The 27472-nt window shown below is 33.1% G+C and overlaps 3 protein-coding genes and 1 long non-coding RNA gene across 9 annotated transcripts; 3 read left to right on the top strand and 1 right to left on the bottom strand.

The window, feature by feature from the left end:
* Positions 1-497: 497 nt before the first annotated feature.
* Positions 498-9313, bottom strand: LOC110707209. 3 transcript variants are annotated; one of them, XR_002508440.1, is made up of 5 exons: positions 9226-9313; positions 8721-8828; positions 6104-6173; positions 4258-4387; positions 498-1880 (listed from the first exon to the last, which is right to left on the bottom strand). It is a non-coding gene; the product is annotated as an uncharacterized LOC110707209 (long non-coding RNA). The 3 variants fall into 3 exon arrangements; XR_002508441.1 differs by having other exon boundaries at positions 498-1732; XR_002508439.1 differs by having other exon boundaries at positions 498-4387.
* LOC110707208 (myb-related protein 2-like) lies at positions 7229-10104 on the top strand. 4 transcript variants are annotated; one of them, XM_021885212.1, is made up of 7 exons: positions 7230-7709; positions 7784-7995; positions 8105-8181; positions 8400-8457; positions 8547-8625; positions 8713-8896; positions 9181-10104. In XM_021885212.1, the coding sequence occupies exons 2-7, from the start codon at positions 7791-7793 to the stop codon at positions 9838-9840; spliced, it is 1263 nt and encodes a 420-aa protein (XP_021740904.1). In that variant the 5' UTR covers positions 7230-7709; positions 7784-7790; the 3' UTR covers positions 9841-10104. The 4 variants fall into 4 exon arrangements, with proteins under 4 accessions (XP_021740907.1, XP_021740905.1, XP_021740904.1 ...); XM_021885215.1 differs by having other exon boundaries at positions 7229-7995; positions 8713-8782; positions 9187-10104; XM_021885213.1 differs by having other exon boundaries at positions 7229-7995; positions 9187-10104.
* Positions 10105-17237: 7133 nt separating this feature from the next.
* LOC110707143 (glutathione S-transferase T3-like) lies at positions 17238-18416 on the top strand. The gene has a single exon (XM_021885155.1). The coding sequence runs from the start codon at positions 17238-17240 to the stop codon at positions 18414-18416; it is 1179 nt and encodes a 392-aa protein (XP_021740847.1).
* Positions 18417-19785: 1369 nt separating this feature from the next.
* On the top strand, positions 19786-20427 carry LOC110707142. The gene has a single exon (XM_021885154.1). The coding sequence runs from the start codon at positions 19786-19788 to the stop codon at positions 20425-20427; it is 642 nt and encodes a 213-aa protein (XP_021740846.1).
* Positions 20428-27472: the final 7045 nt, after the last annotated feature.

The following is a 27472-nucleotide window of genomic DNA, read 5'->3' as shown; positions in this document are numbered from 1 at the left end:
TTTTTTCATTTTTCTATGTGTAATCGATTTGTAATCCACAATTTGAACTTATGTATTAAATATTTTATTAATATATTTTCATTTCTTCGTTAATAACGATTCCGAATCCACACATCGAAATTCCTGGAGACGCCACTGAATTGAGGTAATGACATATGAGGTTACAAGGAGGTTACAATTGGTGGCATATTGAGGGAGTTACAAGCCATAATGAACATCAACAATAATTATATTTTGTAACAGTAGTATAAGTGTGTAACTTTTCACATTCGTCTATGATTTCATGTCCTTATTATTACATCATTTCTTGTATTTCGTAAAGAGTTTCCTCCTATTGTCTTGGCCTACCCCATCTTTGTTTCACCTTTGGTTTTGACTCCTTTATATCCATTAATTATATCATTTTCTTATTGTATTAGGTTACAACAATTACACACTTACACCCAAAACCACGTTATTCTTCATATATTTACTTCTTTTCTTCTTTTTTTATTTTATTTTTTTTTATTATTTTGTATTTCACATGGTTCACCCTTTGGCTTAATCTGAATTTAGGGTTCAGTTATGGGTGGTTAGATTCCAATCCCCTCCCAATAATTGTTGCGAGGGATTGAACACGCAATCCTCCTTATCAAGTGAAGCCCCAATCACCACTGCAATAATAGTCAATTGGTATATTTACATCTTTTATGCTTGTATTTTCTTTTCCCATTCATTCACCCATGATTTCATGTCTTTTTACCCTACTTGCTTTGATATAATATTTCTTATTTCATTTATCTCATCTTACCGTCATTTATTTCTTATTTCATTTCCCTCTTGGACTTTGACTCCTTTAATTAATAAATTTTATGTTTTTCTTTCACAATTTTCTATTCTCCAAAAAGGGTGTCATTAATATTAATAGCAACTACGCCGTGATCACCACCACAGACACCATTAAATCATTCAAATGGCGCATTCCACTGTCTTTGGATGGCATTATTGTTATTGTTTTTGGGTAGGCAGCTAAGGTGGTACTGTGAGTTTAATTGTGAGAGGAGGGAGATAAAGGAGATAATTATGGGATGAGAGGGGAAAAAACGTCAAAAATGAAGCGGTACCTAGCAATTCTTGGTGATGTTTAGCAATTAATTCCAATAAAAAAAATTAAAAATAGAAACATGAGTGATCCCTCCTCCCTCTTTTCCGTAGTTTTATTTTTGAATGAAAGGGAACTTGATATGGGCAGGTGTTCCCTAAAATTAGCATTACAGGCAGCAAGCAAATCCACATAACAATAATCTTAGCAAAAACTTAGAGATCAACTAATTCAACTTTAATAAACTTCCACTAGTTCATTCCTCTCCTGCAAGGTGATCAACTACCGCCTTGGTTGGTTCAAACTAAATCTTCCCCAGGCTCTCCCTTAGCAGGCAGCACCCCTGCACATCGTACTCAGGTATTTCCAAGGATGAGCAGTGGTGGAACAAATAACTTTTCTACAGCTTTGTTGTAATGATCACATTATTCCATCCATAATTCCTGCACCATCTCACGACAGCTCGAAAATTTTGCAGCTCACAGTGATGTAGGGAGCTGAGTTGATTTCGGAATCAGCACTTAGCAGTCCACCTTCCCATGCTATCTAGACAGATCTTAGCGAAGAAAGCATCTACATTTAACTTGAGTTCCCCTTGATATTTGATGTCACAATAAATTGATAAAACATTAAGAACGGATGGCCGGAGCACTACATGAAAATTTGGAATATTCTAATAAGTATTTCTCATGAAAATTTGCATAGCATGTCTATATATTCCCCTTGTATTTCAATTTTGTTTTTAATGTTTGTTTTCTCCACCTCCCCGAGTGTTGTCCATGCCTGACTTGTGACCTTTCTAAACAAAAAACCTTTTATCAGTTTCAAGACTTTCTTCTTATTTCACTTCAAAAATATTCATCAATCTCCAATTTTATGTTCTTTATATGTTTCAAATTTTCATTTTTCATTCATCATCTCTTCTCATAGACAAACAAGACAACAATAAAGCCATACTGCCATAGCGTATTCCCAAAGAGGAGTCAGTTGCATGAACCGAGAGTCTATCTCATTTTGGTCATCCACAAAGGTCCTCCCCCTCCATTTGCTTCTATCTAATGTTACGTCACATAGCAAGCCCACTTTCTTTATGTCTTTTACATACGCAAACAACCCAAATACAAAAGGCAGAAACAAATTGCCTAAGTTCTAATTTTCAATGCACAACAATGCAATAAATAATGCCATGTCTCACATCTCTAATGTGATTTTCTATCACTCTTTAATTTTAAGGAAAAACCTTTCATTTCTCTAAGATCAAAGATTACTCAAGAGGGGATCACTTATATAGGTACACTTTCACCAGGATTTTACTTATTTCATTAGGATCGGAGTTATTAACCCTTGTCTTATTTAATTTATAAACCCTTATCTGATCTTATTGTTAGGCATTACTAGCCCTTATCTTGTTTGAACTTATTAGCTTTTATCTTATCTTATTTTAACTTATCTAAAATAAGTGAGGAGAACAAAGCTAAGAGATTATTATATCAGGAAAAAATAGGAGATCAATACTAAAAGAACCAAAATTCCTCATGTACTTTTACTAAAGTTTTCATATTTATCGTCCACGCTAGCAGCTAAACTGACTCGGTCAGAAATAAATCGCATAAGTTAGCACTTGGCAGTTTTATAACAATTGAATCGTAATTAGCGATTCTATGCTGACCATCCTACTGACTCTAAATTTTTCCTAGTTTTCATAGGGATTCACCAAGAATAAATTCATTAATTCAGTTGTCAGTTGTTGCTGAGCTGGTAAAAAAAAAATTGATATTATTTGTTAAATCAACATAATTGAGGATATTGTCATTCTTTTAGCATTATCTAAGAAAATCTTTCTATAATTTGAGAAAAAAACTAAATCTTGATAAGCTTTTTTTCGATAAGAATTCTCAATAAATTCATCTGTCTTATTTGAAAACGAGGGGGTAATTATTCAATGATATTGGAATATTTACAATTTGGATGTGTTCATATTCAAGCATAAGGTCATGAATAAATTGTATGGCTTCAAAAATAATACGGAGTAAGTTTTTTAGTAAATTAAAATTCAGTGGCCTCTAAATTAGTAAACAGAATTTGAGCCGCCGTAGTCTTTTCTTTAAGCAGAAATAAGCTTTATCTAAATAAAGTAAATAAAAATAGGATGGTGACGACTGATGAACTTCATTATTCATCAGCAGTAAACCTTTCACTATCAATAATAGAAGATGTAACCCTAATGATCATATTCATCATCAATCATGAACATTATTAAAAGTAGAATTTTTTGAAAATAAAAACTATTAAAATCCTATATAGGTAAAGAATGAAAGTACAAATGCGAACCCATTTTTAGTGGTTTCAAATTGTGAGAATAAATACAAATTAAAATTCTAGACTTGAAGAATAAAACCCACCGGCTATACTTTGAGTCATGATTCTAATATTCTTATTCTCTAAGAATTTTGGGGAAAATAAAAAAAATTAAAAAAATAAAAACTTTATACTGCTCTTCCCCACTTTCTTTTTACAACAAGGAATATCATTCCGTGGTCATTTCTCACTTTTAATTTCTAATGGAAATCCAAGGGCCACTCTTGTGTGGTCAACAAGGAGCAATTATCAAGCATCTTAACACATGTTTGTGTTCAACTTCAGCTTGATTTGTACTATCAAAACATCACATAGACCATGCTGCTTCTCTTCCAAAGAGCATCTATGACACCACCTTAAGGGAAAAGCCCATCTCGTGCACGAGTGCGGTGGCTCTCCCTCCACCACTTAGTTTATGACGTGACTCACATGAGTTTAATTTCTAGGTACCTAAGGTAAGGTGGTCGAGCATATAGATATTGACACAAATTTTCAAGTGCTATCATAAGATTATTTTGAACCATATAATAGAAACAATAGTTGTATTCTAATGGAAAGTAAATTAATGTTCATTTCACCTAGTTATAATAGGGTATGGAAAGTAACACAACTTCAACAATGTTAAATTAGCCACATAGTATGAGATAGACCAGCCTAAGTAGGCCCCTTCCCATTTGATTTAGCTTTGGGTATGAGGGGGGAGGTTGGGTTTGAGCATCAAAAAACGACCCCACCCCATTTGTTTTTCCATCAGTAGATGCCTTAATATCGCATAAGGGGCCTTAAAAGGAAATGCAAGTACAGAAATCGAACAATACCTTATATAAGTTTCCCTCTTTCACCAATGTGGAGAATCATACGCCTTTGGGAGAAGATAGCCACAGTAAATCTGAACAGTGGAAAAGTCGAGTACTCTAATGTACAACAATGAGCATTCTTATTCCTAGCCTGCACACGAAGCAAACAAAGTGAGCAAAGATAAGATGAAAAAGGTTTTCTGGGACATCAAGGAATAGTTAATACTCTTGCATTTATAAATTTTTATTAAATATAAAACTTGTTTGTCAAGCAGAAATGAAGCATCTTTCCCAGGTGTTATTGGCCCATATAGCATAATTAGCCAAGTTCCTAGTCTTCCTACAGTCATAGAGATGCCTAAGTGCCTAAGACAAACTTGGAAGCAAATAAAACAGACAATTTCATTTCATAGAGAATCAATAAGGTATTTTACAATACTATTTGATTATCGACTTATCATTAGCTTTTAACTATGATTGAGTACACCAAAAAAGTATCAACCAAATAAAAAGGGTAAAATAGGGGAATAGTGTGCTTTTTACCATGCCTTGCAATTTTCAAATTTCAAGTTAATTGCGTAAGGGTAAAACTGTCGGTTTGTATAACATTGACTGAATAACATCAAGGCATTTAGAGTATTTTTTTAACAATGTGTCATAACCAGAAGTCATTCAATATCTAGTCTAGAGTAAAAGGATTGCTTGGGTTTACTATCATCCAGTGAGCTACATACAGAGAAAATTACAACGAAACACACTAGCGCGAGAAACAGGAGACAAACATATAACGGAAAGAGAGCAATAAAATGCATCCAAGTATTAGGAAAAGAACTAAGAATTTATACACAGAATTGAGAAAATGGTGTAATCACTACTTTTGATCTAAACATCTTAATGTTTGCCTTAAAGATAAAAATATATTTGGGAGCACTCTTACAGAAGACACAAAAAAAGTCACTCCGTATCAAACTGTACAAAGTATTGCTTCCGTATATATATGTCATGGGTCATGGTTCATAAGGCATGACTTTACTACAACCATATAGGCATTCTCTTCACTTCTTAAAGACTCCAACTTCTGAAAATCCTCTTTATTTGAACAATGATACGAAGAACCAACAAGATTGCAGATCAATCAAAATCCGATACACCATGGCTCTAAAGGAACCCATATTACACATAATGATTTTAAGAACATGATTTACAAGTTTTAAATCACCTAATGAATGATAATTCCCTAATCAAATTGTTGATAAACAGAATCACAATGGTAGAAAGTATCATGGTGACGCTTATTCCATTTCCACATGCCAAGTAACTAGTGAACAAAGTCACTTTAAAACTTCTTTTTGCAAAAGGCCTATTGATTCCCAATCTATATCCTGACAAATCAGAATCAAATTATCCTCCACAAAAAAAGGCAAACTGAGTCTGGAGTTGCTATGATGCTATATATTAATGTTCGCTAGTTTAAATTCCCCAATTTCCGTGCAAAGATTAAAGAAAAGCTCCCCATTTTTAGCTTCTTTCATGCAAAAAATTGCTTGTAAAATACTGATTAGGCAGTATGACATTTTCTTTTTTTTTTTTGTGGATTTTGATATATTGGGTTGATTTGGAATCAATAGCAGAAAAAACGAATGTGTTCTTGAAGTCTTATGTTGTAGATATAATTAAAGCACTAGCATTTCTTTTATTATCATTATCATCATTGATTAGTCACCAGTCTTAGTACTGCTAACAATTGATGGATTGTCAACTTGTCATTATTATTACAGAAAAGACTTGTATACGATAATATCTCATGAAATAAATTCAGGAAGAGCATCAAGAATAACTTGCAATGAATTATTAAGAATCTTTATACCTCGCCAATTGATGGTATTCCAAAGGGGTCTGTAAGAGTTTGTTTCTCAGTGTGTCTATGTGCAAAAGACCTGATGAGGAAAAACTATTCATCATATGAAACATCATTTTTGTATGATTTGTACGAATTTCTAGAAGGGCACAATAAATATAAGAGCAAAATACACAAGAGCGCAGTATATGTATATACTTCGTATCTACACAGGTTTTACTGCAGCAGACATATCTACACAGGTTTTACAGCAGCAGACATGGTTTTACACAAGCATATGTTGTTTCCAAAAGGTACATGACACGACTTGAAGAGGATCATGATTGATGCCCAAACTCGATTAATTGACATGGAAACATATACATATATATTAAATACATGTATAGATGCATGCTTTGAAATATAAAACAAGGAAAACAGAGTATTATATGTGTATTTGGAGGGAATCACAGAACAAGTCATAAGTAAGGTAAATGGTCCTACACAGATGAAAGACACATCTTTGAGAAAAGAAGCAAGTACAATACTCAGCAATTCTACCAGGTCTTAATCTATAAAACAATCAGTGTGGGACTAGTTGCTCAAGCCAAATGGCAGTGAGACAGATTTGGGTCCATCGATGTATTTACAATAAGTGGGTTGAATAAGTTCCATATTTACCGAAGGAGATATAATAGTATGTATTCCATATTCCATGCTTTTCCCTCAAACAATGTTCCAAATTAAGCATCTTCCTTCATTTTTTCTTGTCAATATCATATACTAAAGTTTTATGATGTTCCAGTCAACAGAATCTTCCCCCAGCAATTTCCACATTAGAAACAGTTACATTTCTTGCTTATGTCTCTATCTAAGCCCTTTAATAGCATGGTGTTGTTGTTCATCCTCAATGACATAGAATTCAAAGTCATTGAAAATGAATGATGATTTATTAGAAGGCAATGAACAAGGCTTAAAATTGCAATATTTACCATATGTTGTACAGTAAAAGGGATGACTTTGAAAATTTCAGGAGAATACAGTTAGTGGATTCTCCTGTCCAAGTCAGAGGATTCCAATATACCATCAGAGAATAAGGTTCTAGTTTTGCCAGATCAAAGAATATAAATTCGGGGAGAAAAAAGGAGCCGCTTCATAAACTAAGAATATAATTAGCAGATATAATAGAAAACTGCTGCGCATTTATTCTGGTACTTAGTGCAATTTATGTGATGTCCTGAAAAGTTCAGTTCAGAGGAATTCAAACTAGAAGTTTTGTTCTGAGTGTGGAAAGTGGACCACAGGACAGGAATGACAAGATCTCTTTTGAGTTGCTATGAAAAATAGATTAGGTTGCGTTCATTGTTGGCTCTGTCCAAGATTCCATATTCTCTCAGCTTTCTATCACCTCTTCTTCTCCTTCTTATAAAAGCCTCCTATAGCTTGCCTTTTTCTCTCCATAAGAAACGATAAAAAAAAAAAAAAAAAAAAAAAAATGTGCAACAGAAGTAGAAGATAATTGGTTTCTTAAGAGAGTATAAAATATTAGGAGGCAAAGAGAACAACCAACAAACTTGGAAAAACCAAGGCTCAGCCTCATAAATTTTACTACAATAGAAAACATCTATTTCCTCAGGTAAAACTCCCAACAAGATTAGAGCAATTGATGTTTACTAGATTTACATCAAATTAAGATTGGTCATCTTCAAGGCAGGATATGTTTCATCACCAAACCCAGGCAAACATGTACACTTCTACAAGAATGCCAGCTCCTCAGGAAAGGCAGCTCTTCCTGCAAGGTGGAAATGGCTCTAGGGATTCAAATCTTGTCCTTTCAACTGATGCGAAGCCTAGACTGAAATGGACACCTGATCTTCACGAACGATTTGTAGAAGCAGTAAATCAACTCGGGGGAGCAGATAGTATGTCCAACTCTAAACTGACGTTAAATATTGAACAGGGATATGCAGTAGACATGTAGTAATATAAAATGGGTCAGCTAACCAATTCTATTCCTTATATATTTTGCAGAGGCTACTCCGAAAACAGTCATGAAACTCATGGGAATTCCAGGGCTGACTTTATACCACCTAAAGAGCCATCTTCAGGTGATTATCACTTTCTGAATGACAGAGTTCAGGCTTCACCCTTGCTGATTTGTCTATTTTGCATACTGGCATAATTGGCAACCCCTTACATTTTCAGTTTGGTTCATACACACCAAGATAGCCATCTAAGTACCAATACATCCTCTTTTCCACCTCTTTTCTTGGGAAGAGAAACATAAATTGCAGTTTCTAACGTTCTTTTCATTATTGGTTAGCAGAAATACAGACTGAGCAAGAATATTCATGGACAAACCTCAAGCGGGGCCAACAAAACTGGTAGGATAACCTTCTCATCAATATCCTTTATCATATTTCTAAAAAAATATCTTACAATGGTAAATTTAACTGATAATACACATTTGCAGTTGTCATGTCTGGCGACAAAATACCAGAAACAAGTCCTTCCCATACCAGCAGCATCAACATTGCCCACCAAACAAACAAGTAAATATGATTTCCATTGCTGTGATTAGAACTAACAAAATGATTTTTATGCCATAATTTGCACTAACAGCTTATTGTTAAATTCAGGAACTTACATATAAACGACGCATTGCAGATGCAAATCGAAGTCCAGAGAAGGCTACACGAGCAGCTTGAGGTACATGATCCTGTCTACTTCCAATTCAAACAGAATGGCCTTTCACCTAATGCGGAAACAACAACAGCTGCTCAGAATTTACAGAGACATCCTAAGAACAGTCGTGACAAAGATGTGGGGTATAAAATGAAGAATAAGTTTTGTTATATTTTGTGCCTGTACATGCCAACGATACTTCATATGCATTGCTTCGTAATAAAAATGATATCAAGAAAAGTGGTAGGTCACTAAAGGATAAAAGGGTTAAAAAAAAAAAACACTTCCAAATATAAACTCATCTGAAAAAGCTTGATACATGTATGAGACAATTAATCTGTTCCAAGATTTTTCTTGTTGGGTTAAATACTTCTGAGATTATAAATCCTTATTTATCCCCTAATGAATTTACGTGGAATTAGGTGCAGCGGCGTTTACAGTTAAGGATAGAGGCTCAAGGAAAATACCTTCAGTCAGTCTTAGAAAAAGCTCAGGAGACTCTTGGAAAGCAAAATATTGGTGTAGTTGGTCTGGAAGCAGCGAAACTTCAGCTATCTGAATTAGTTTCAAAGGTATCCAACCAATGCTTGAACTTAGCCTTCGCAGAGATGGCAGAAGAAAAGCAGGGGGTATGCCCTAAGCAGCAAATACAGCCCTACAAACCGATAGGGGATTGTTCAATTGATAGCTGCTTAACCTCATGTGATGGACCTCAGCTGAGAGAGCAAGATATGCAGAATAGTGAGTTAGGGTTAAGACCATACAACGATACCAAATTCTTGGAGGGAAATGAATTCAATGGAAATCTAAAAGATCATGCAACAATACTTTTCCCTACAACAACTCAACAAGATACAGAAAAGATGGTGTTTCAAATGGAAGGAACATGTAGTGATTTGTCCATGAGTGTCGGGATTGGAGGAGATACACAAGATCAGCTTGAGAAGAACACATTTCAGCTCGATAATAAGAACTACAAACTTGCTCCATTTAGTAGTGATCTAGACTTAAATGTCCAGGATGAGCATGATGTTCCTTCAAGCATCAGACACTTGGACCTCAATGGATTAAGCTGGACATAAGAGTGACTTGAGCAACACCAAAAGGTTCAAAATTCGGAACCATCATCCATCGCTTCAACTAGTATGGAGCTTTCAGCAGTAAAACAGCTTGACAGCATAGCCTTTCACAGAATTGAATGACATGAATTTAGTCCTCTTGTATGCCTCCTATACCATTAGATTTGTAAGGCTTTTTCTTGATCATACCCTAATTTAGCATTAATGGCTATTCAATTGACAGGAAAGACAGAATAACATGTTACATATACAAGTGTTACTTTTAGCACGAAATTATCTCAAACCATCCCATATATTTTTATCATGGAAATTGTCATTGGCGCATTTCATCAAACACATTAAGCGCAACATTCACTTTAACAAAAATCAATAATTTAAAGACATGAATTCAAAATCCATGTTCCAATTCCCCCTCGTTTTCCGCTTTCTCCACTGCATCAGTTCAGAACACCATTATTCGACGAACGAAAAGGTGTAAAAATCGAGATTTTTGCCAAAATTTAGGGTTTCAAAGCCTAAACGATAAACAATAGACGAAAACATCTAATCCAAAGCAACAAATTCACAGAAAATTGAAAATAATTATCATAAAATTTGAGAATTTGAACCTTGTACTCATCAAAGCAGCGGCCAACGGACTCAATTCGTTCATCTTAACTGCATTTTAATTGTTCAGGCTCCCGCGCATTTCAGTGGACCATATGAAAGAGAGATGACTGAAAGATGTGCTTGTCGAGGACTTGCTATGCACGGCCCACTGGCTTATTGCCTTGTGGCTTGTGCTGTGCTCCCAATAACCAAGCCTAAGGGGCCCAAACCCTGGTTGGCTCGTAGCACGATACGACTCTACAAAAAAGAAGAGTGCTGGGTAGATACAACAAGAGGCGTTTCTAGGGAGTGTAACACATTAACAATGTATATCCTAAATCTATTGGTACATAATAATGGTATTTAAGTATTATTCATATGCATGGGCAAATGTATATCCTAAATTTAGAGTAGTAACATTGGACGATAAAATGATACCAATGAATATTTAGGGGTACTATATAATTATATATGCATGTATTCGTACTACATAAGCATTCAATAATAGTACTAAATTTATACATATAGGGTACCATTGAATGATAATATAAGCTTTTAGTGGTACAATTTGAGTATATTCCCATCATGTGATGACAATTGGACCGAAAATAGGTGGGGTCCACCAACCTACCTCTCTCTTCCTTTGTCTCTCTACTTTTCTCTCTCTTCCAAGTGTTTGTATTTTAAAAAATACATAACAATACTGCATTTGTATGATGATCACTCTAAAAAAAAAAAAGTAAATGTATGTATCTATATTAATCTATTAAAAAGTGTTCCTAAGAACGTCTATGTACCACGTAGACCTTTTCATTACGCCACGTCACCAACTCAAGTTTAAGATTTGAATATGCAACCTTTACTTCTAAAACTAAGTGTCCTATCACCAAGCTATATGATATTTTATGTTATCATTTAAATACAAAATATTAATGTGCAGCGAATGACAATGTGATTAACAAATTTAATTACATGAAATTTGAGTCATAAATCAAAATGTATATTTATGATCAACCTCATGTAATGTCCGGGGCATCACCCGGGTCCAAAAACTAGTACATATACTAAATTAGTCTCGTGCGGTGCACGATTTAGACAAATAAATTTGTTATATTGTCACAATTACAGAGTTATTGATTAGACCACGCACCCCACGCCAAAGACACATCCAAACATCAAAAAGTTTTCATTGTATGCAATAGTTTACTTTAAGAGATTATTAGTATACTTTAAGAGAGATTTAGTTTACTTTTATAAGACTTATACTTAATTAAATAAATTATCTAAATGAAATGGACCTCAGATGGAACATCAAATGTGTTTAAGACTATTAATCACCATTAACAAACAACATATATATATGATCTCTCAGAGGAATTTCATCGAACAGTTGATATGCAAAGTTACAAAATAAGAAGCTTCTTTTATACTAATAAAATTATATAACAAAAAAATCACTGAAAAACAAACAAGGGAAAATTATAAAAAAAATTCAGAAATATTACTCAATTTCACGTAAAATTTCAAATTCAAACACCTTCAATTACGCACAACCTCAATCTCTCGCAACCTCATTTTGAATAACTTTAAATTTCAACAGAATTCAACCTGAAAACACTAAAATAAATTGGTAATTGCATAAATAACTATACAAACATTATAATCTTCAAAGACTATCATAGCATTATAAATCTAATTCAAATTAAAATTTTGAATTAGTACCAAAATTTTCGAACTATTATCGAGTAATTTCTGCAAAATGAGTTAGAATCAACAAGTAATTTACTTAAGCCGCTTAAATGGAGTCGTGAAAGCTTGAAATTCGCTTCAATGGAGTATAGAAAGCTTGGAGGTCGCTTTAATGCACTACTAGAAAAGAGCTGTTCAACGACGGAAAAATTCCGTCGGAATAACCCGAAATTCTGTCGGAACTGCCAGTTTCCGACGGAATTCCGTCGGAACGCACCGTTGTATTACATTTTGTAGGAATTCCGCTATATTCCGACGGAAAGGTCCATTCCGACGGAATGATGGTTGTCGGAGTCAGAATTGACTTAAATGGGAAATCCGTCGCAAGGTTCCTACGGAAAGATTTCCGTCGTTATACAATAATTTTCGACGGAATTTTCCATTGGAAACCACTATACTTCCGACGAAAGTCGAAATGCTGAATTAAAAAAAAATTAAAAAAAAAAATCAGCCCACCCACCCAGATCCACCAACTCCCCCCTCCCCTGCTCAACACCCCAATCCACCCTACCGCCACCTCTTACCCACCAACGACGCCACCACACCAAACCCCACCGAAACCACCCCAACAGCAGCCCACCAAATACCACCGACACCACCACAATCCCACCCACACCAAACTGAAGCCACCACACCACACTAGCCCCCACCACCACCGACACCACCACACCACACCACACCACCACCCACACAATAAACGCAAACAAAAATCACCAATTAACCCAAAAAAAACCCAAAAAAAAATTAAACATCGAAAATCAAACGAAAATTAAAAAAACGAAAATTAAACATCGAAAATAAAAAAAAACGAAAATTAAACATCGATATCCAAACGAAATATATAAATACACAATTGTGTAATAAATTTTATAAACTACCATTACAATTACATACAAAATTTACTACATCTACACTTTAACCTAAATTACAAGATCTACAAAAACAAAAAACCTTGAAACACGTGGCTGGCGACAGTGGTTGTTGCGGTTGGCGTTGATTGTTGTTGTTGACGGTGTGCCCGTTGTTGTTCACGGTGGCTGGCCACGCTAAGCACTTGATGTTGAGTAAATTGTTGTTGTAGTAGAGGAGAAGAGAGAGAAAGAGAAGAAGAGAGAGGCGAGAGAAAAGAGGACAGGAGAGAGAAAGATAATGAAGGAGGAAGAGAAGAGGAAAGAGGAGAGGGAAAGTGAAAAGAGGCGGAAGAGAGGAAAGAGAAAAGAGAAATGAAAAGGATGGGAAGTTAGGGTTTCGGGAATTTTAAGGAGTTTTTTTTTTTTTAAAAAAAAAGCCAAAATCCGTCGGAATAAGCTAAAAATTCCGTCGAAAATTTAATGTTCCGACGGAATATTCTGTAGGAAATTTCCTACGGATTTTAGTTCTGTAGGATATTTAATATTCCGACGGATTATTCCGTTGGAAGCTTTCGACGGATTTTATTTCCGTTAGAATTTTAATGTGTTGACGGAATATTCCGTCGGAAAGCCTATATTTTCCTACGGATTTGTATTCCGTCGGAAAATTTCCTATGGAATAAGAATCCGTCGGAATATCTGAATTTTTCGACGGAAATACGTGTCCGTCGGAAACTATCTGTCGGAAATCGACCTATTTCTAGTAGTGATGGAGAATTTAGAGGCTTGTTGTAATGGAGGAGAGGAAAGTGCAGTTGATTTTGGGAAATAAATTTGAATATGTGTGAATTAATCTGGGCCACTCATCATGCGCGCATCCAAGTTAGATCCAATGGTTGCAGTTAGTTTCTATTTCCTATTATTCACCTAGTTCTCATTGTAACGGATCTAGGGGGTTTATATACATATATATACATATATATGTATGTATGTATGTATGTATGTATACATATATATATATATATATATATATATATGGATTTAGTATCAAATGAAAAGTTTCTTAAAATGAGAAGGATAAGAAGGATTTTATATGCATATATTTTGTATTGCATGTGCATATTTTTTAAATTGAATGTGCACATATTTTTTTCACTTAAATTCGATGTGCATAAATTTTAAACAAAATGTCCATAATTTTACTTCTAAATATGCATATATTTACTCCTCTTATTCATTCACCTAAGAACAAGAATCTGGCAGAGAAGGGACAACATTTCCAATTCCAATAGACATTACAGGTTATCCTTTGAATTTGATTTAATTGCTTATTTTTCTTATTCATTCACCTAAAAACACCTTTCTTCTCTTTCTCTCTCATCCTCTATTTCCATTAAAGAGTTGTAAAATAACATTTATTGGCATTGTAGGGAGCTTTGAAATGAAAATCTATGATCTAATATGGTGAAGATGATCAGATTGCTTCTACTAGAGGGAAGAATTGAAGGTAAGGAGATAATTAATCATGAAACTTGAGGGAGGAAGAGAGAGAAAAGACGAATAGTGAAAATTTGAGGACGACGGTCGATCTTGATCAGATCGAAGAGTAGTATGAATTAGTGAGAAAATAAGCTCTATAATCTAGTGATATTTGATCAGTAAAGAGATGATGAGAAAGATGAAGTAGAGTAGTGCGGTCTTTTTTTGTTTCTAATATCAGTCGTTAGATTGCTCATATGAATGGCTGAGATTCCTTCTCATCCTTCTCATTTTAAGATCCTTCTCATTATATATATATATATATATATATATATATATATATATATATATATATATATATATATATATATATATATATGGGATTATGTGAGAACACATCCCTTATGTGAGAACCCCAACTTATGTGAGAATAAATCTAGACCTTTTAATTTTTTTAATCTAGGGGATGTGATTATTCCCTAAAAAATCAAAACCAAAATAATATTTTAAACCAACCCCCTTATTTCTCTCTTTCACCTCCACATTTCTTTCTTTCTCTCTCCTCTCACCTATTGTTCAGTATACATCATCAACTTCAAATTAAGCTCAACTTCTAATCAACCATGGCGTCTTTGTACTATGCTCATATCACCATCATCTTCGCGCCATTAAAAACAAGGAAATTAAGCTTGAAATCAGGTCGATAATTGCGTCTTCGAGCTCCAATCGACGACGATTATGTTCGCTATCAACAACATCGCAATTAACATCATTGTTATTAACTTTGCAACATCAATAACAAAGAAATCAAGCTCAAAATTCAGACCAATTATATCATTTTCGAGCTCCACTCAACGACGATTATGGTCACGTGTTCCGGTGAAATTGAAAGATTTCGGCGATCGAAAATGAGTTTATTGAGTTTGTATTATGTGATGATAGTATGGAGCAATTTTTTGAGATTCTAATATAAGCTTGTTCATTTTCATTTATGCATTTTTATTGTATGTGTTTTTGCTCAATTTAATTTAGTTTGCTCATTTTAATTTAAGTTCGCTCATTTGTGAAGGATATGAGCAGAACAACATGTATTAAATTAACCTTGTGATCTATCTACTTCAAAAATAGGCAGAAAATGAAGTGCATAATATAAACTAGTATATGGTTGGTCTCTTATGGTCCAACAATTGTTTACATTTTCAGATATACTAAGTAAGTTCAAGGTTTCATATTAGTTTGAATTTTTTAGAATTGTTGCTCATTTGATAAATGAACAAAAAATAGTTGCTCATTTGATAAATGAGCAAATAAAACAAAGAAATATTGTTTGATAAATTAATAAATGAACAAAAAATTATTGCTCATTAATTGTTCATATATAAAATAAGCAAATAATTTTTGTTCATTTGATAAATGAGAAAAAAAATAATAACAAAAAGAAAAATAAAGTAAAAAAAAAAAATTGCTTATTTGATAAATGAACAAAGAATTGTTGCTCATTTGATATATGAGCAAATAATTGTTTGCTCATTTGATAAATGAAAAAAAAAATTTGTTCAAAATGAGTCAAAAAAAATATAAATTATATTTTTGCCATTACTATGTGAGCAATATCAACAGTTGAATTATGAGGTATCCAATGGTTCTCACATATAGATCTATTTTCATCGGATCATATATATATATATGATCCAAGTTATGATGAGAACCTCACGAATAATAAGAACTAAGAACTAACCGTTGGATTCAGATAAAATATGCGATTCTGATTCAATCTCATAGCACTCCCAGCAGTGAGTGAAAAAGCCCTCACGAGTGAAAGTTAAGGTGTAAAAAAAACCCAAACACTACATTAGTAAGTGGAATTGCTCTCATGGTTGAGGAGATTAAAAACGCACAAGAGTTGAGAGGAAATGAGGATGAACAGTAGTAATGTGGGACCCACGAGAATCTGACGCCAGCCCATTTATTTTGCTGAGAAAGCAGCCGAAACGACGCGTTTTGTGCTTCCTGAGGCCATAACGACGTCGTTTGGTTGCATTCTCAGCAAAAAAAAAAATTGAATTAGCTGGCAACTGGCACGCGTCAGCTCAACCAATGGGATTGCGACACGCGTCAGTGTCAGTTTAATCAACCAATCACAATTTTCCTCTTTTTCCCAACGGTAATATTCATTAAAACGATTATAATGCCATTATAAATATATATAAAAATAAAAAAAAATCACCAACGGCCATAAAATTTTATTCTCTATAAATAGACATGCATTTTGATATATTTTGATATACTTTCCAAAACCCAAAAAATCTCCTATATTCACTAATTTCCCAATCCTCACTTCTTCTTATTATTATAATCATTAATTACGGTTTCCTTAAAAAAAATTATTATTATTATTATTATTATTATTATTATTATTATTATTATTATTATTGTTATTATTATTGTTATTATATTATTATATATTATTATTATTATTATTATTGTTATTATTATTGTTATTATTATTATTATATATTATTATTATTATTATTATTATTATTATTGTTATTATTATTGTTATTATTATTATTATATATTATTATTATTATTATTATTATTATTATTATTATTTCTGTTGCTGCTGTTTTTATTTTGTGAAAATATAATTTAGTTATTGTTTTTTTTAGTAATTGTTGAATTTTTTTACTAATTATTGTTTAAAGCTTTATTACTTTACTACTTTATCAACTTATGGATCCTAACAACCCTGATTTTTCTAATCATTTCTCTGATTTGGGTGATGATTTTGTCACTAATCCTCGATTTCATCTTTTCCTACAAAGGCTTGGAAACACTTCTTTGCAAAATTCACCACAACAGACACCTCATCAAACTCCGTTCAAAAACACTACCTATGAACCATATTCAACTCTTGTTTATCAAGGGACCAATTCTCAATTTGATGATGAAATGGAAGAAACTGTTCCAGACATTCCTCAATACTCTCCACCTCCTCCAAGAGTGTCTGTGAATCAAAACCAACCACTTACAAAAGCAAGTCGAATGTGGTCTGTTGCGGAGGATGAAGCTCTAATTGGTTTGTATCTTCAATTCAGTGAAGATGCAATTGTTGGTACAAACCAAAAAGCAGCTGCGCTATGGCGAAAAATATCTGCAGCATATAATCAAGCGCAGGCTGAGAAACCCCACATCCTACCACCAAGACCTTTGAGGAGTTTGGAAATCCGTTGGAGAAGGATAGTAACTGATTTAATACAATGGAGTAGTTGCTATGACGAAGCTGGAAGGGCAACTGGAAGTGGTTACAACGAAGCAGACCGAATTAATAATGCAAGTAAGTTATTCTATATTTCCTCCAAGCCTACTCCACATAATTTTAATTGTCACCATGGTTGGGAAATGGTTAAAAATGACCCGAAGTGGAGGACAAAACTGAGATGGGCGTTGTCAAGAGAGGAAAGATTAGCTTGCGGTGATGCTGTCGAAGATGATTGTAGTGGAAGTGAAAAGCGGTGTAGAACTGAAGATGAAGATGTTGTTCCCGTTACCGGTTTCTGTTCTGGAGGTCTTCCTCGACCTGATGGCGTTAAAAAGGAAAAGTCTAGGCGTAATAAGGGAAAAAGAGTGGCTTTTGAAGTTTCAAACATTAGTGAGCAAATGCAGCAGAATAATGCAAGTAGGGAAATTAAGGCACAAATGCGGTTGAAGAAGTTGGATTTCGACATGGAAAGGGAAAGAAGGAAGCAAAAACAAGTTGAGCTTCACCAAAAACAAGTCGAAATTCAAGAGAGAAGGCTCAACTATGAAATGCTGCAAGATCTAATTGCAAAGGGATCGGACCTAACTCCTGATGAAGAGGCATACAAGGAAGAATTACGTGCACTATTCTATGGTAGAAGGAACATGTAATTATGATCAGCTTATTGTGTTTGCTACTGTTTTATTTAATTAATGTTCAATGTAGTCCTTTTTATTTTAATTAATGTTTTTTTTATTTTAATTAATGTTAGATGTACTCCGTTTTATTTACAGTAATGTTAAATGAATTATGTTTTTATATAACATTAATTATGTAGTAATTTATTTACTTTATTAAATTGTTTTAAATAATAATCAAATTTATTGGTTAATCAGAAATATACAACTCTCAATAAAATCTTCACAGCTTTTTGTTGAAGAGTCATATCAACTGTTGAAGTGTCATAGATCACATGCATCAATAATTCAATTGCAATTCAGAGTGCAATGACAAATAAATTTCATTGCAGAGATTGCATTGAAGTGTCATAGATCACATGCAGCAATAATTCATTTGCAATGCAGAGTGCAATGACAAATCAATTTCATTGCAGAGATTGCATGAAGTGTCGTATGTCACATGCAATGATACATGAATTTCAATTTAGAGTTAATCACATGCAACTTCAGAGCAACTCACATGCATTGATAGTCACTTGTACTATATATACATGCATGTGTTATTCAGAACGGAAAGAATCCCAAACAAACCCACTATCAAACCATAACCAAAAGATGTCTTTTATTTCCTCCACCTCAAGCTCTAGTTCTCTGATTTCTCAAATAACATTGAATTTGATCGGTTAGTTGATGATTATGTTGCTAACACCTACCTCATATTTTAATTCCCCAACACTCATCACAAGAATCCTAACTTAAGAATGATATAGAAAGTGTCCCGGAGCCTAAAAGGGACAGGGAAAGGGAAAAAGGACATGTGCAACTATATAACGATTATTTTGCGAGTAATACAATGTATAACGACAACCAATTCCGCCGTAGATTTCGTATGCAAAGATCTTTGTTCTGTCACATTATGAACAAGGTCGTTGAAGGGGATCAATTCTTCCAACAACGTCGGAATGCAGCTGGAAAGCTTGGTTTATCACCGTTGCAGAAATGCACCGCTGCAATAAGAATGTTAGCCTATGGCGTAGCCCGAGATGTCGTGGATGAATATCTATGTATAGGCCAAACAACCTCAAGGAATGCATTGCAACATTTTTGTCAAGGGGTTATTTCATAATTTGAAAGTGAATATCTACGTAAACCTACAGATGAAGATTTAAGGAGAATCCTTCATCAAAATGATTTGCGTGGGTTTCCAAGCATGATTGGTAGTATAGACTGCATGCATTGGGAGTGGAAGAATTGTCCTACGGCTTGGAAAGCACAATATGTTGGTCGTAGCAAGACTGCAACCCTCATTCTTGAAGCCGTTGCTGATCAGGATTTATGGATTTGACATGCATTCTTTGGAATGCCTGGCTCATGTAATGATCTTAATGTCCTTTACCGCTCACCGGTGTTTGATGATGTTTTACAAGGTCGTGCACCACCAATAAATTTTTGGGTAAACGGACATCAATATGAGTGGGCCTACTACTTGGCAGATGGGATTTACCCGAGATGGCCAACTTTTATACAAGGTATAACACATCCTCAAGTTCAAAAAGACAAGTTGTTTGTTGATCAACAAGCAGCAATTCCGAAAGACGTTGAACGGGCTTTCGGAGTTTTACAAGCTAGGTTTGCTATACTACGACAACCATCACTGGCCTTCGACGAAGATATTCTTTGTGACATTATGAAAGCCTGTATAATAATGCACAACATGATCGTCGAGGATGAACGACACAACTACACACATGCAGATAGTTTGAGACTATACTACGAAGAAGATCGACCACAACGTACAGCAGCACGGGCGGGACCGAGCACAAGTGCCACGGTGAATAACAACGACCCATTTGAATTCAACGTCGGGCGGCCACCCAACATTGATTTCAACGCGTATTTTCAAAGGAGGATTGCCCTTCGTGATAGAGAAATTCATTCGTCTCTCAAACAAGATTTAGTAGAGCACATATGGCAGAACTTTCGTCATAAGACAGCCGAATAAGCAAATTTGTAGTTTGTAATCGTATCGTTTTTAAGTTTTAATACTCGTCTTCGTGTATTATTTTAGGTCAAACCGCTGTTATTAAGTTTGTAATCGTACTGTTATTTAATATCCGATGTATTTGTATTGTCGTTTATGTGTTCATTTCAAAAATGCGTTTCTTATGTAATCGTTTAAGTTTAAGAAAACATCTTTCATAGAATCTATAATTGCTGTAATTTTTTTAAATTATTATATTCTGATTAGAACCTTAAATAAAAAATTATATTGAAAATGTTCTATTTATTAATTTTAACCGTAATTAAATAAATAAACAAAAAATTACAAAAAAAAATAAAAAATTACCAAAATAAATAAAAAATTATTACATTATAATTAAAACGTAATTATAAAAATAAAATATTACATATTTTTAATTTTATTGGAAAATTAAATATGTAGTATAAACATTATTAAAAAAAATGGAGAAAAAAAAAGGTGATCTGTATTATGGTGGGGTATAGTAAATAGTGGAGGATAAAGTGATGAGGAGTTTTTTTTTTTTTAACATTGGTATAGTAAAAAAAACCTCTCATGAGAGGAATTGGATGGGAAGAGTGAGAAAGTGGGTAGAGAGAGATTGAGAGGTTTGTTTTATTCTCACTGCTCTGCTGATAATGGTCTCATGCTCATTACCTTTCTCTCTACTTTCCCAAAATACTATTTGCAATTTTCTCTCTCTCTCTCTCCCCTCCTACAGTCTCTTTCTTTCTCCTAACTTCAATGGCAGACGTTGCGAAGATGTGTTCCTCTCGATTTGGTGCTATAATTTCTTCTATGATGTCGAATTCCTCATGCTTTGAATAATCGAGCTCGAAATCAGGTATATGATCTGATGCGTATCCAAGGCATCAATACCATCATTTTATTATTTTTATTTATTTTTATTGAGTCGTCTATTAATCATGAGGTTGAGTAGCGTCAATTCTAAAGTTACGCGTGATTAATCGAATTAGAGTTGGAGTAGAATTAGTAGTTTGATAAGATATTATTTTCTAATATTATTAGAAGATAAATTTTGTTATTTAGGATTAGTATTTAGTATTTATATCTTATATATTTTATTTTATCTTTTAGTTATCCTAACGGCATGGGATGTTTGCATATAAATATTCTTTATTTTCATTAATGAAGGGAGAGAAGTTTTGAGTTATAATTGATCAATTCGTATGAATTGTTTTTAGCAAGAGAATTGCATATGATATTTTGCTGAGAAAGCTACCAATATAGTTGTTATTTAGTCTTGGTTAGATTAAATAGCTCCATATCCTAGTTACAATTTGATCTTGCTTAGATTTAATTGTTCCATATCCTTTAGATTTAGTCCCTTTATCCCAAAATTGTGCAAAGTCTAAAACTACTATCCATCTAAGGTCGAAATTTTAGTGGAGCCCATAAAAATACGCATCAAATTAGTGTGGCTGCTGCTACTGCTGTTAGGCGAGGGAAACGGTGCACTTCTTGAAGTTTCGTGCGAAATTTTGTTGAAATCGGGCCTAATAAAACTCAGTTTTGTAGGTCAGATTGTTTGGCTTTGTTCTCCTTCGTTTCTAAAGATTTTGAGGTGATTCTTGTTTTCATATTAGTTAACTTTTTGTCTAGTTTTCACCTGAAAATTTTGAAATTTTTTTGAGGAGCATAACTATTAAACTGGGTTCGTTTTTTGCAACTGGTAAAAAATCGACCTAATCTGACAGTGTTGAGAAAAAATAAACTGCGAACACTTGGCTTGGAATTCTTGGCTGATTTTTTGGTCTAGTATTTTAGACATGTAGGGCTATCATCGTACAAAATTTCAGAAGTTTTTGAGGTGTTTTGATTGGGTTTTTGTCCTCAAACTTTTGATCAAATTTTGGACCGGTTTTGTGAGTTTAATCATTCATATAAACATGGAGAATCAAAGTTTGTTTGAAGCATTTATGATGGAAATCAAGAAAATGAATGAATGTTTGGATAGAATCGAAGCACATCATCAAAGATGTATCGTGAGATGTGGCTTACAAGATATGTCTTGTGAGAAGGAGAAAGTAGAGCAACCTATTATTACGGCTATATACGAGGAAAAGATTGTATCTTTACCGAGTGATAATTTTACAAATCCAATTTTAGAGCAATCTCGTGAACAACTACTAGAAGAAAAAGAAATTATGGAGCACAAAAGTGTATATCTGTCTAGTTTCGTTGACGAGGAGGTTACATTTGTGATGTCTAAGTTGGAATCAAAAAGTCAAATTTCTACAACTTCCTTTTACGGTGATAATTGGGATACAAATATTTTCACGTATTATTTCCATTATATTGAATGCATAAACAAAGGTGTTTCATCAATTAAATTTTTGGAGCATTCAATTGAAGTTTGTGGTGCATTCAATGGTGTAAGTTATAAGCATGGCTTGGTTGGATGGAGACATATTCTTTTAGTTCATGTTCGATTAATTTGGATGATATCTTGGTTCCATGCTTTGCTAAACTTGAGGTCAAGTTTTTTTTTCAAGAGGGGGAGTATGATGCGTATCCAAAGCATCAATATCATCATTTTATTATTTTTATTTATTTTTATTGAGTTGTCTATTAATCATGAGGTTGAGTAGTGTCAATCCTAAAGTTACGCGTGATTAATCGAATAAGAGTTGGAGTAGAATTAGTAGTTTGATAAGATATTATTTTCTAATATTATTAGAAGATAAATTTTGTTATTTAGGATTAGTATTTAGTATTTATATCTTATATATTTTATTTTATCTTTTAGTTATCCTAATGGCATGGGATGTTTGCCTATAAATATTCTTTATTTTCATTAATGAAGGGAGAGAAGTTTTGAGTTATAATTGATCAATTCGTATGAATTGTTTTTAGCAAGAGAATTGCATATGATATTTTGCTGAGAAAGCTACCAATATAGTTGTTATTTAGTCTTGATTAAATAGCTCCATATCCTAGTTACAATTTGATCTTGCTTAGATTTAATAGTTCCATATCCTTTAGATTTAGTCCCTTTATACCAAAATTGTGCAAAGTCTAAAACTACAATCCATCTAAGGTCGAAAATTTAGTGGAGCCCATAAAAATACTCATCATGATCTTCGTAATATTTTGCTCTATAATCGATTTTTAGTTTTCGTTAAGAACAAATTTTGTCAAAATTGTCAAGTTAAATTCTACTGATTCTTTGAGCTTGAATTTCGGAGCTTAACATTGTCTTGATTTTTTTTGATTTTATGTTAATATTCATGAATCAAGGCTCAAATTTGAGAGAATTTTAGGTTAGAATTTTTTTATATTCATTTATTTATTTATTATTATAATTATTTTTTTAACGATTGAATGTATATGATTTTTGGAATGTTTTAGCTTGTATTTTATAGTAGTGATTTTTGTAAGAGATGTTGTGATTGTATTCTGAGTTTAGATCCAAGGCTTAATGAATTTCAGCTATAGTTTCTCGTAGATTGAAATCCTTAATACTAATTTTTGCTTGAGCTGGACAGATCTAAATATTTTAAATGACCTTGAATTAGTCAATTACATCTCTTATAAGTAAACAAAACCGTTTTAAAAGTCGATTAATTCTTTCTCAAAGTAAATAGATAATCCCATCAAGTAGTCATATATCTGCATTAATTTGTTTTGCCCAAAATATGTACATATGCGCTTCCTTGTTACTTTTTAAAATCAATCAAGCTTTTATTAATTGATTGTTGGTTTAATAAAGAACCTTGAATTGCAAATTTCATTAGTTTGAAGGCTAGGGATGCAACAGAGGATTCGTGACATGCATCTATCTAGATACATTTGAAATTTGACAAATAATATTATTAGCTTAATGATAAGAGATGATGCTAAACTAGTGATTTTCAGGGCTGTAAAGGGTATTCCCCGTAGTTGCTAATACTTGAAATGGCAGAGACAAGGCTGCACTTTTTTTGGCTAGAAGAATGGAATATGAAATGTAGTATGGAAAGTATTAGACATTCTAAATTTACAAGTGAAGGTCAATTACACATAAATCAATCTATAATTGCATTTGTAGAGCCTTCCATGATCCTTGATAGTCCAAAAATAATGATTGATTACTATGTTAGCCATGGGTCTGACATTATGCTGCTTCATTTTCTATTGTAAAGCTTCTAGTTAGTAATCTGAACAATTTACTCTGAACAATGAAGTAAAGCTTCTAGTTAGTACTGTGATGATAAAAATGATTGTGTCAAACTACTGTGTGTGATATTAGGACCTTGCATCCTGTTTTTTTATGATAAAAGTCATGGCAATCTTGAATCTGATACTATGAACTATGATGAGGTAGCAAAAAGTACTTGAATGGTTTGACTAATATCAAGGAGTGCTTACATAATCTACAGTCTCAAAGTCAAGGTAGATTTCTACATTAGTTTTCTCTAAAAGTAAATAAAAATCAATTTAAAGTAAATAAAAAACACTTTAAAGTAAACCTATTAGCTCAAGTGGCAGAGAACTATGCAGATGCATAGAGGTGTAGGTTCGATTCCTACATAAGTTATCTCTAAAAGTAAATATAAAACACTCTAAAGTTATCCAAAATATCTTTAATGTAAATCAAACTAGCTAACTAAAAAAGTAAATCAAGTTAGCTCTAAAGTATACAAACAAAGATATTGTATACCTTACAGTTAATTTGATTTAAAACACTTTAAAGTTATTCAAAACATCTCAAAAGTAATTTAGAAAGATAAAATTAAATCAAAACATTTCAGAGTAAATCACAATACCTCAAAAGTAAATAGAAAAATATAAGTCAAAATAACTAATAGAGTAGATCAAAATATCTTAAGAGTAAATCATGAAACTCAAAAGTTAATACAAAATGCTAAAAAGTTAATCAAAATATCATTAAGTTAAATAGATAGTGTTAACTCTAAAGTAATTAATATTACTCCAAAGTAAATGAGAAAAACTCAAAAGTATATATCAAAATCTCAAAAAGTATAATACATACAATCAAATGGTTTAAAGCGTTAGAAAAACCTACGTGGGATTTGAACCCACATCTTTTGTGCATTTGCACAATGCTCTACCTGTTGAGCTAGTAAGCTAGTGTATATCAAACTTTTGTAAGTAAAAAAAATTAACTCAAAAGTAAATAAAAAATTCTCCAAAGTAAATTAAAATCATTAACCGAAAAGGGTTGCTGGTTTATTTTGCTCCTCATTGAGTCACTGATAGAGTTTAGTATGTCTCTTCTATGAGTCAATAACTATATCATTTATTTATGAAGTGGTTGAATCAGCCGACGAATTTTCATGTATACATTATAAGCCTTTGAAGTGACTAAACGCTTTAGTAAAAATATACCTATTGTCTACAAGATCTGCCGGACAGCTGGTCTGGTTGTTGTTAAACGCTGAGCATAGGTCTCGACTGTTGGCTAAATATGATAGAAACAACACCAGCAATAACAGAAACAGAGCTGCTGCATACATACACCCTAAGCACTTGAATCTTATCAGAAAGAATTAGTGTAACCAAGATTCAAACAAGGCAATTAGGCATATATACGGTTATTAAATTTTGCATGATCTGTCTGTGCACTTAATGTCATTTACTTTGCTTAACCTTAGGCGCTCGATGCGTTTCTGTATTTCTGATCAATATGCAGGGACAAATTACCATGATATATTGAATGACAACGAAAGGCTTATAAAAAACTTGTATATTACATCGAATAAAGTATATTTATGCTAATCCTGCATTCCTACTACCTTAAACAAGTCTGATAATCACTTTCGTTACGTCAGTTTATATGAGGAAATTCTAGGAAGAACTTGCTGGACCATATGTGCACTAATTCACTAATTATATATGCTACAAAAAAGATAAGCATTATAACTTAAAGCTATTAACTAACCTCCATTTCATAATGTGTCATATTAACAAGGAGTATATTCTTTGCATCAATGTAATTATATAATCTGTCAACATCAGATTAGTGAACATAATTATCAGATCCTAGCACAAAATCATTTAAGCAGGCAAATCCTCAGTCTTATACTCACATCAGTTATTAGATATGAATACAAAAGAATTGTTCACACTGCTTATAAACACACCTAGCTCATCACTCACACTCATTAATACACACATACCAATTACTCCGAACAACTCATACATATCAAAACTTATCTACGATCCATCATACAAACTCCCACAAATCACACAAATGTAGGTCCATCCAGAAAACCAAATCAATACATCTCTCAAATCCAAAAAGAATCACTATCCAGTACAATAAAATCTAATTTAAAATGATAAAAAAAATGAACAGAAACTAGCAAAAAAAAAAAAAAAAAAAAAAAAAAAACCTTCTGCACTTGATTACTCTTTGTTTTCAATTTTATTTTCAATACTATTTAGTAATATCTTTTATATATCAAGTGTAATTAAACTAAACTCCAACAACTCATTATTTGTGTACTCTGAATATTAGGAAAATTTAAAAGTAAACAAAAAAAAGACAAAAGTAAATCAAAGCATCTTAAAAATAAATCATGCTAATTCCAAAAATAATAAGGTGGGTCTGATGTTTCAGAGCTAACTTATTTGATTTGGTGAATTGAAAAAGGCTTATTGCCAAGATAGAAGCCATCAAGAGAGTCAACCTTTATCCATATTAGAGAAATTACCACCTAAATCAGCAAGGTTGGCAATATGATGCACATACATAGCACAAATGATCAACAGTGATGCATTGTTGATAAAAAAAGGAGCAACTTTCCATTATGTTGATATCCTTATTGCAAATATCATATATTTACAAAGCAAATACGAGGACATGTCATTAATAACCTCAGATTGAAGAATATATAAGAAAACAATACCAAAACAACTATGCAAAACTAGTAACAATTTGGGCATACAAATTAAATAAGCTGGTCTCAATTATTCAATTAATTTGAGCAATTGATCACAATTGTACTAAATTAAACACCTAAGCTAGCAAACTAGCATTACATTCAGTCCATTAAGTCAG

This window comes from Chenopodium quinoa, unplaced genomic scaffold, assembly GCF_001683475.1.
Source record: "Chenopodium quinoa cultivar QQ74 unplaced genomic scaffold, ASM168347v1, whole genome shotgun sequence".
Taxonomy (NCBI): Eukaryota; Viridiplantae; Streptophyta; class Magnoliopsida; order Caryophyllales; family Amaranthaceae; genus Chenopodium; species Chenopodium quinoa.
Note: the sequence above shows the minus strand (reverse complement) of the source record. Positions and strands in the feature narration are given on the sequence as shown.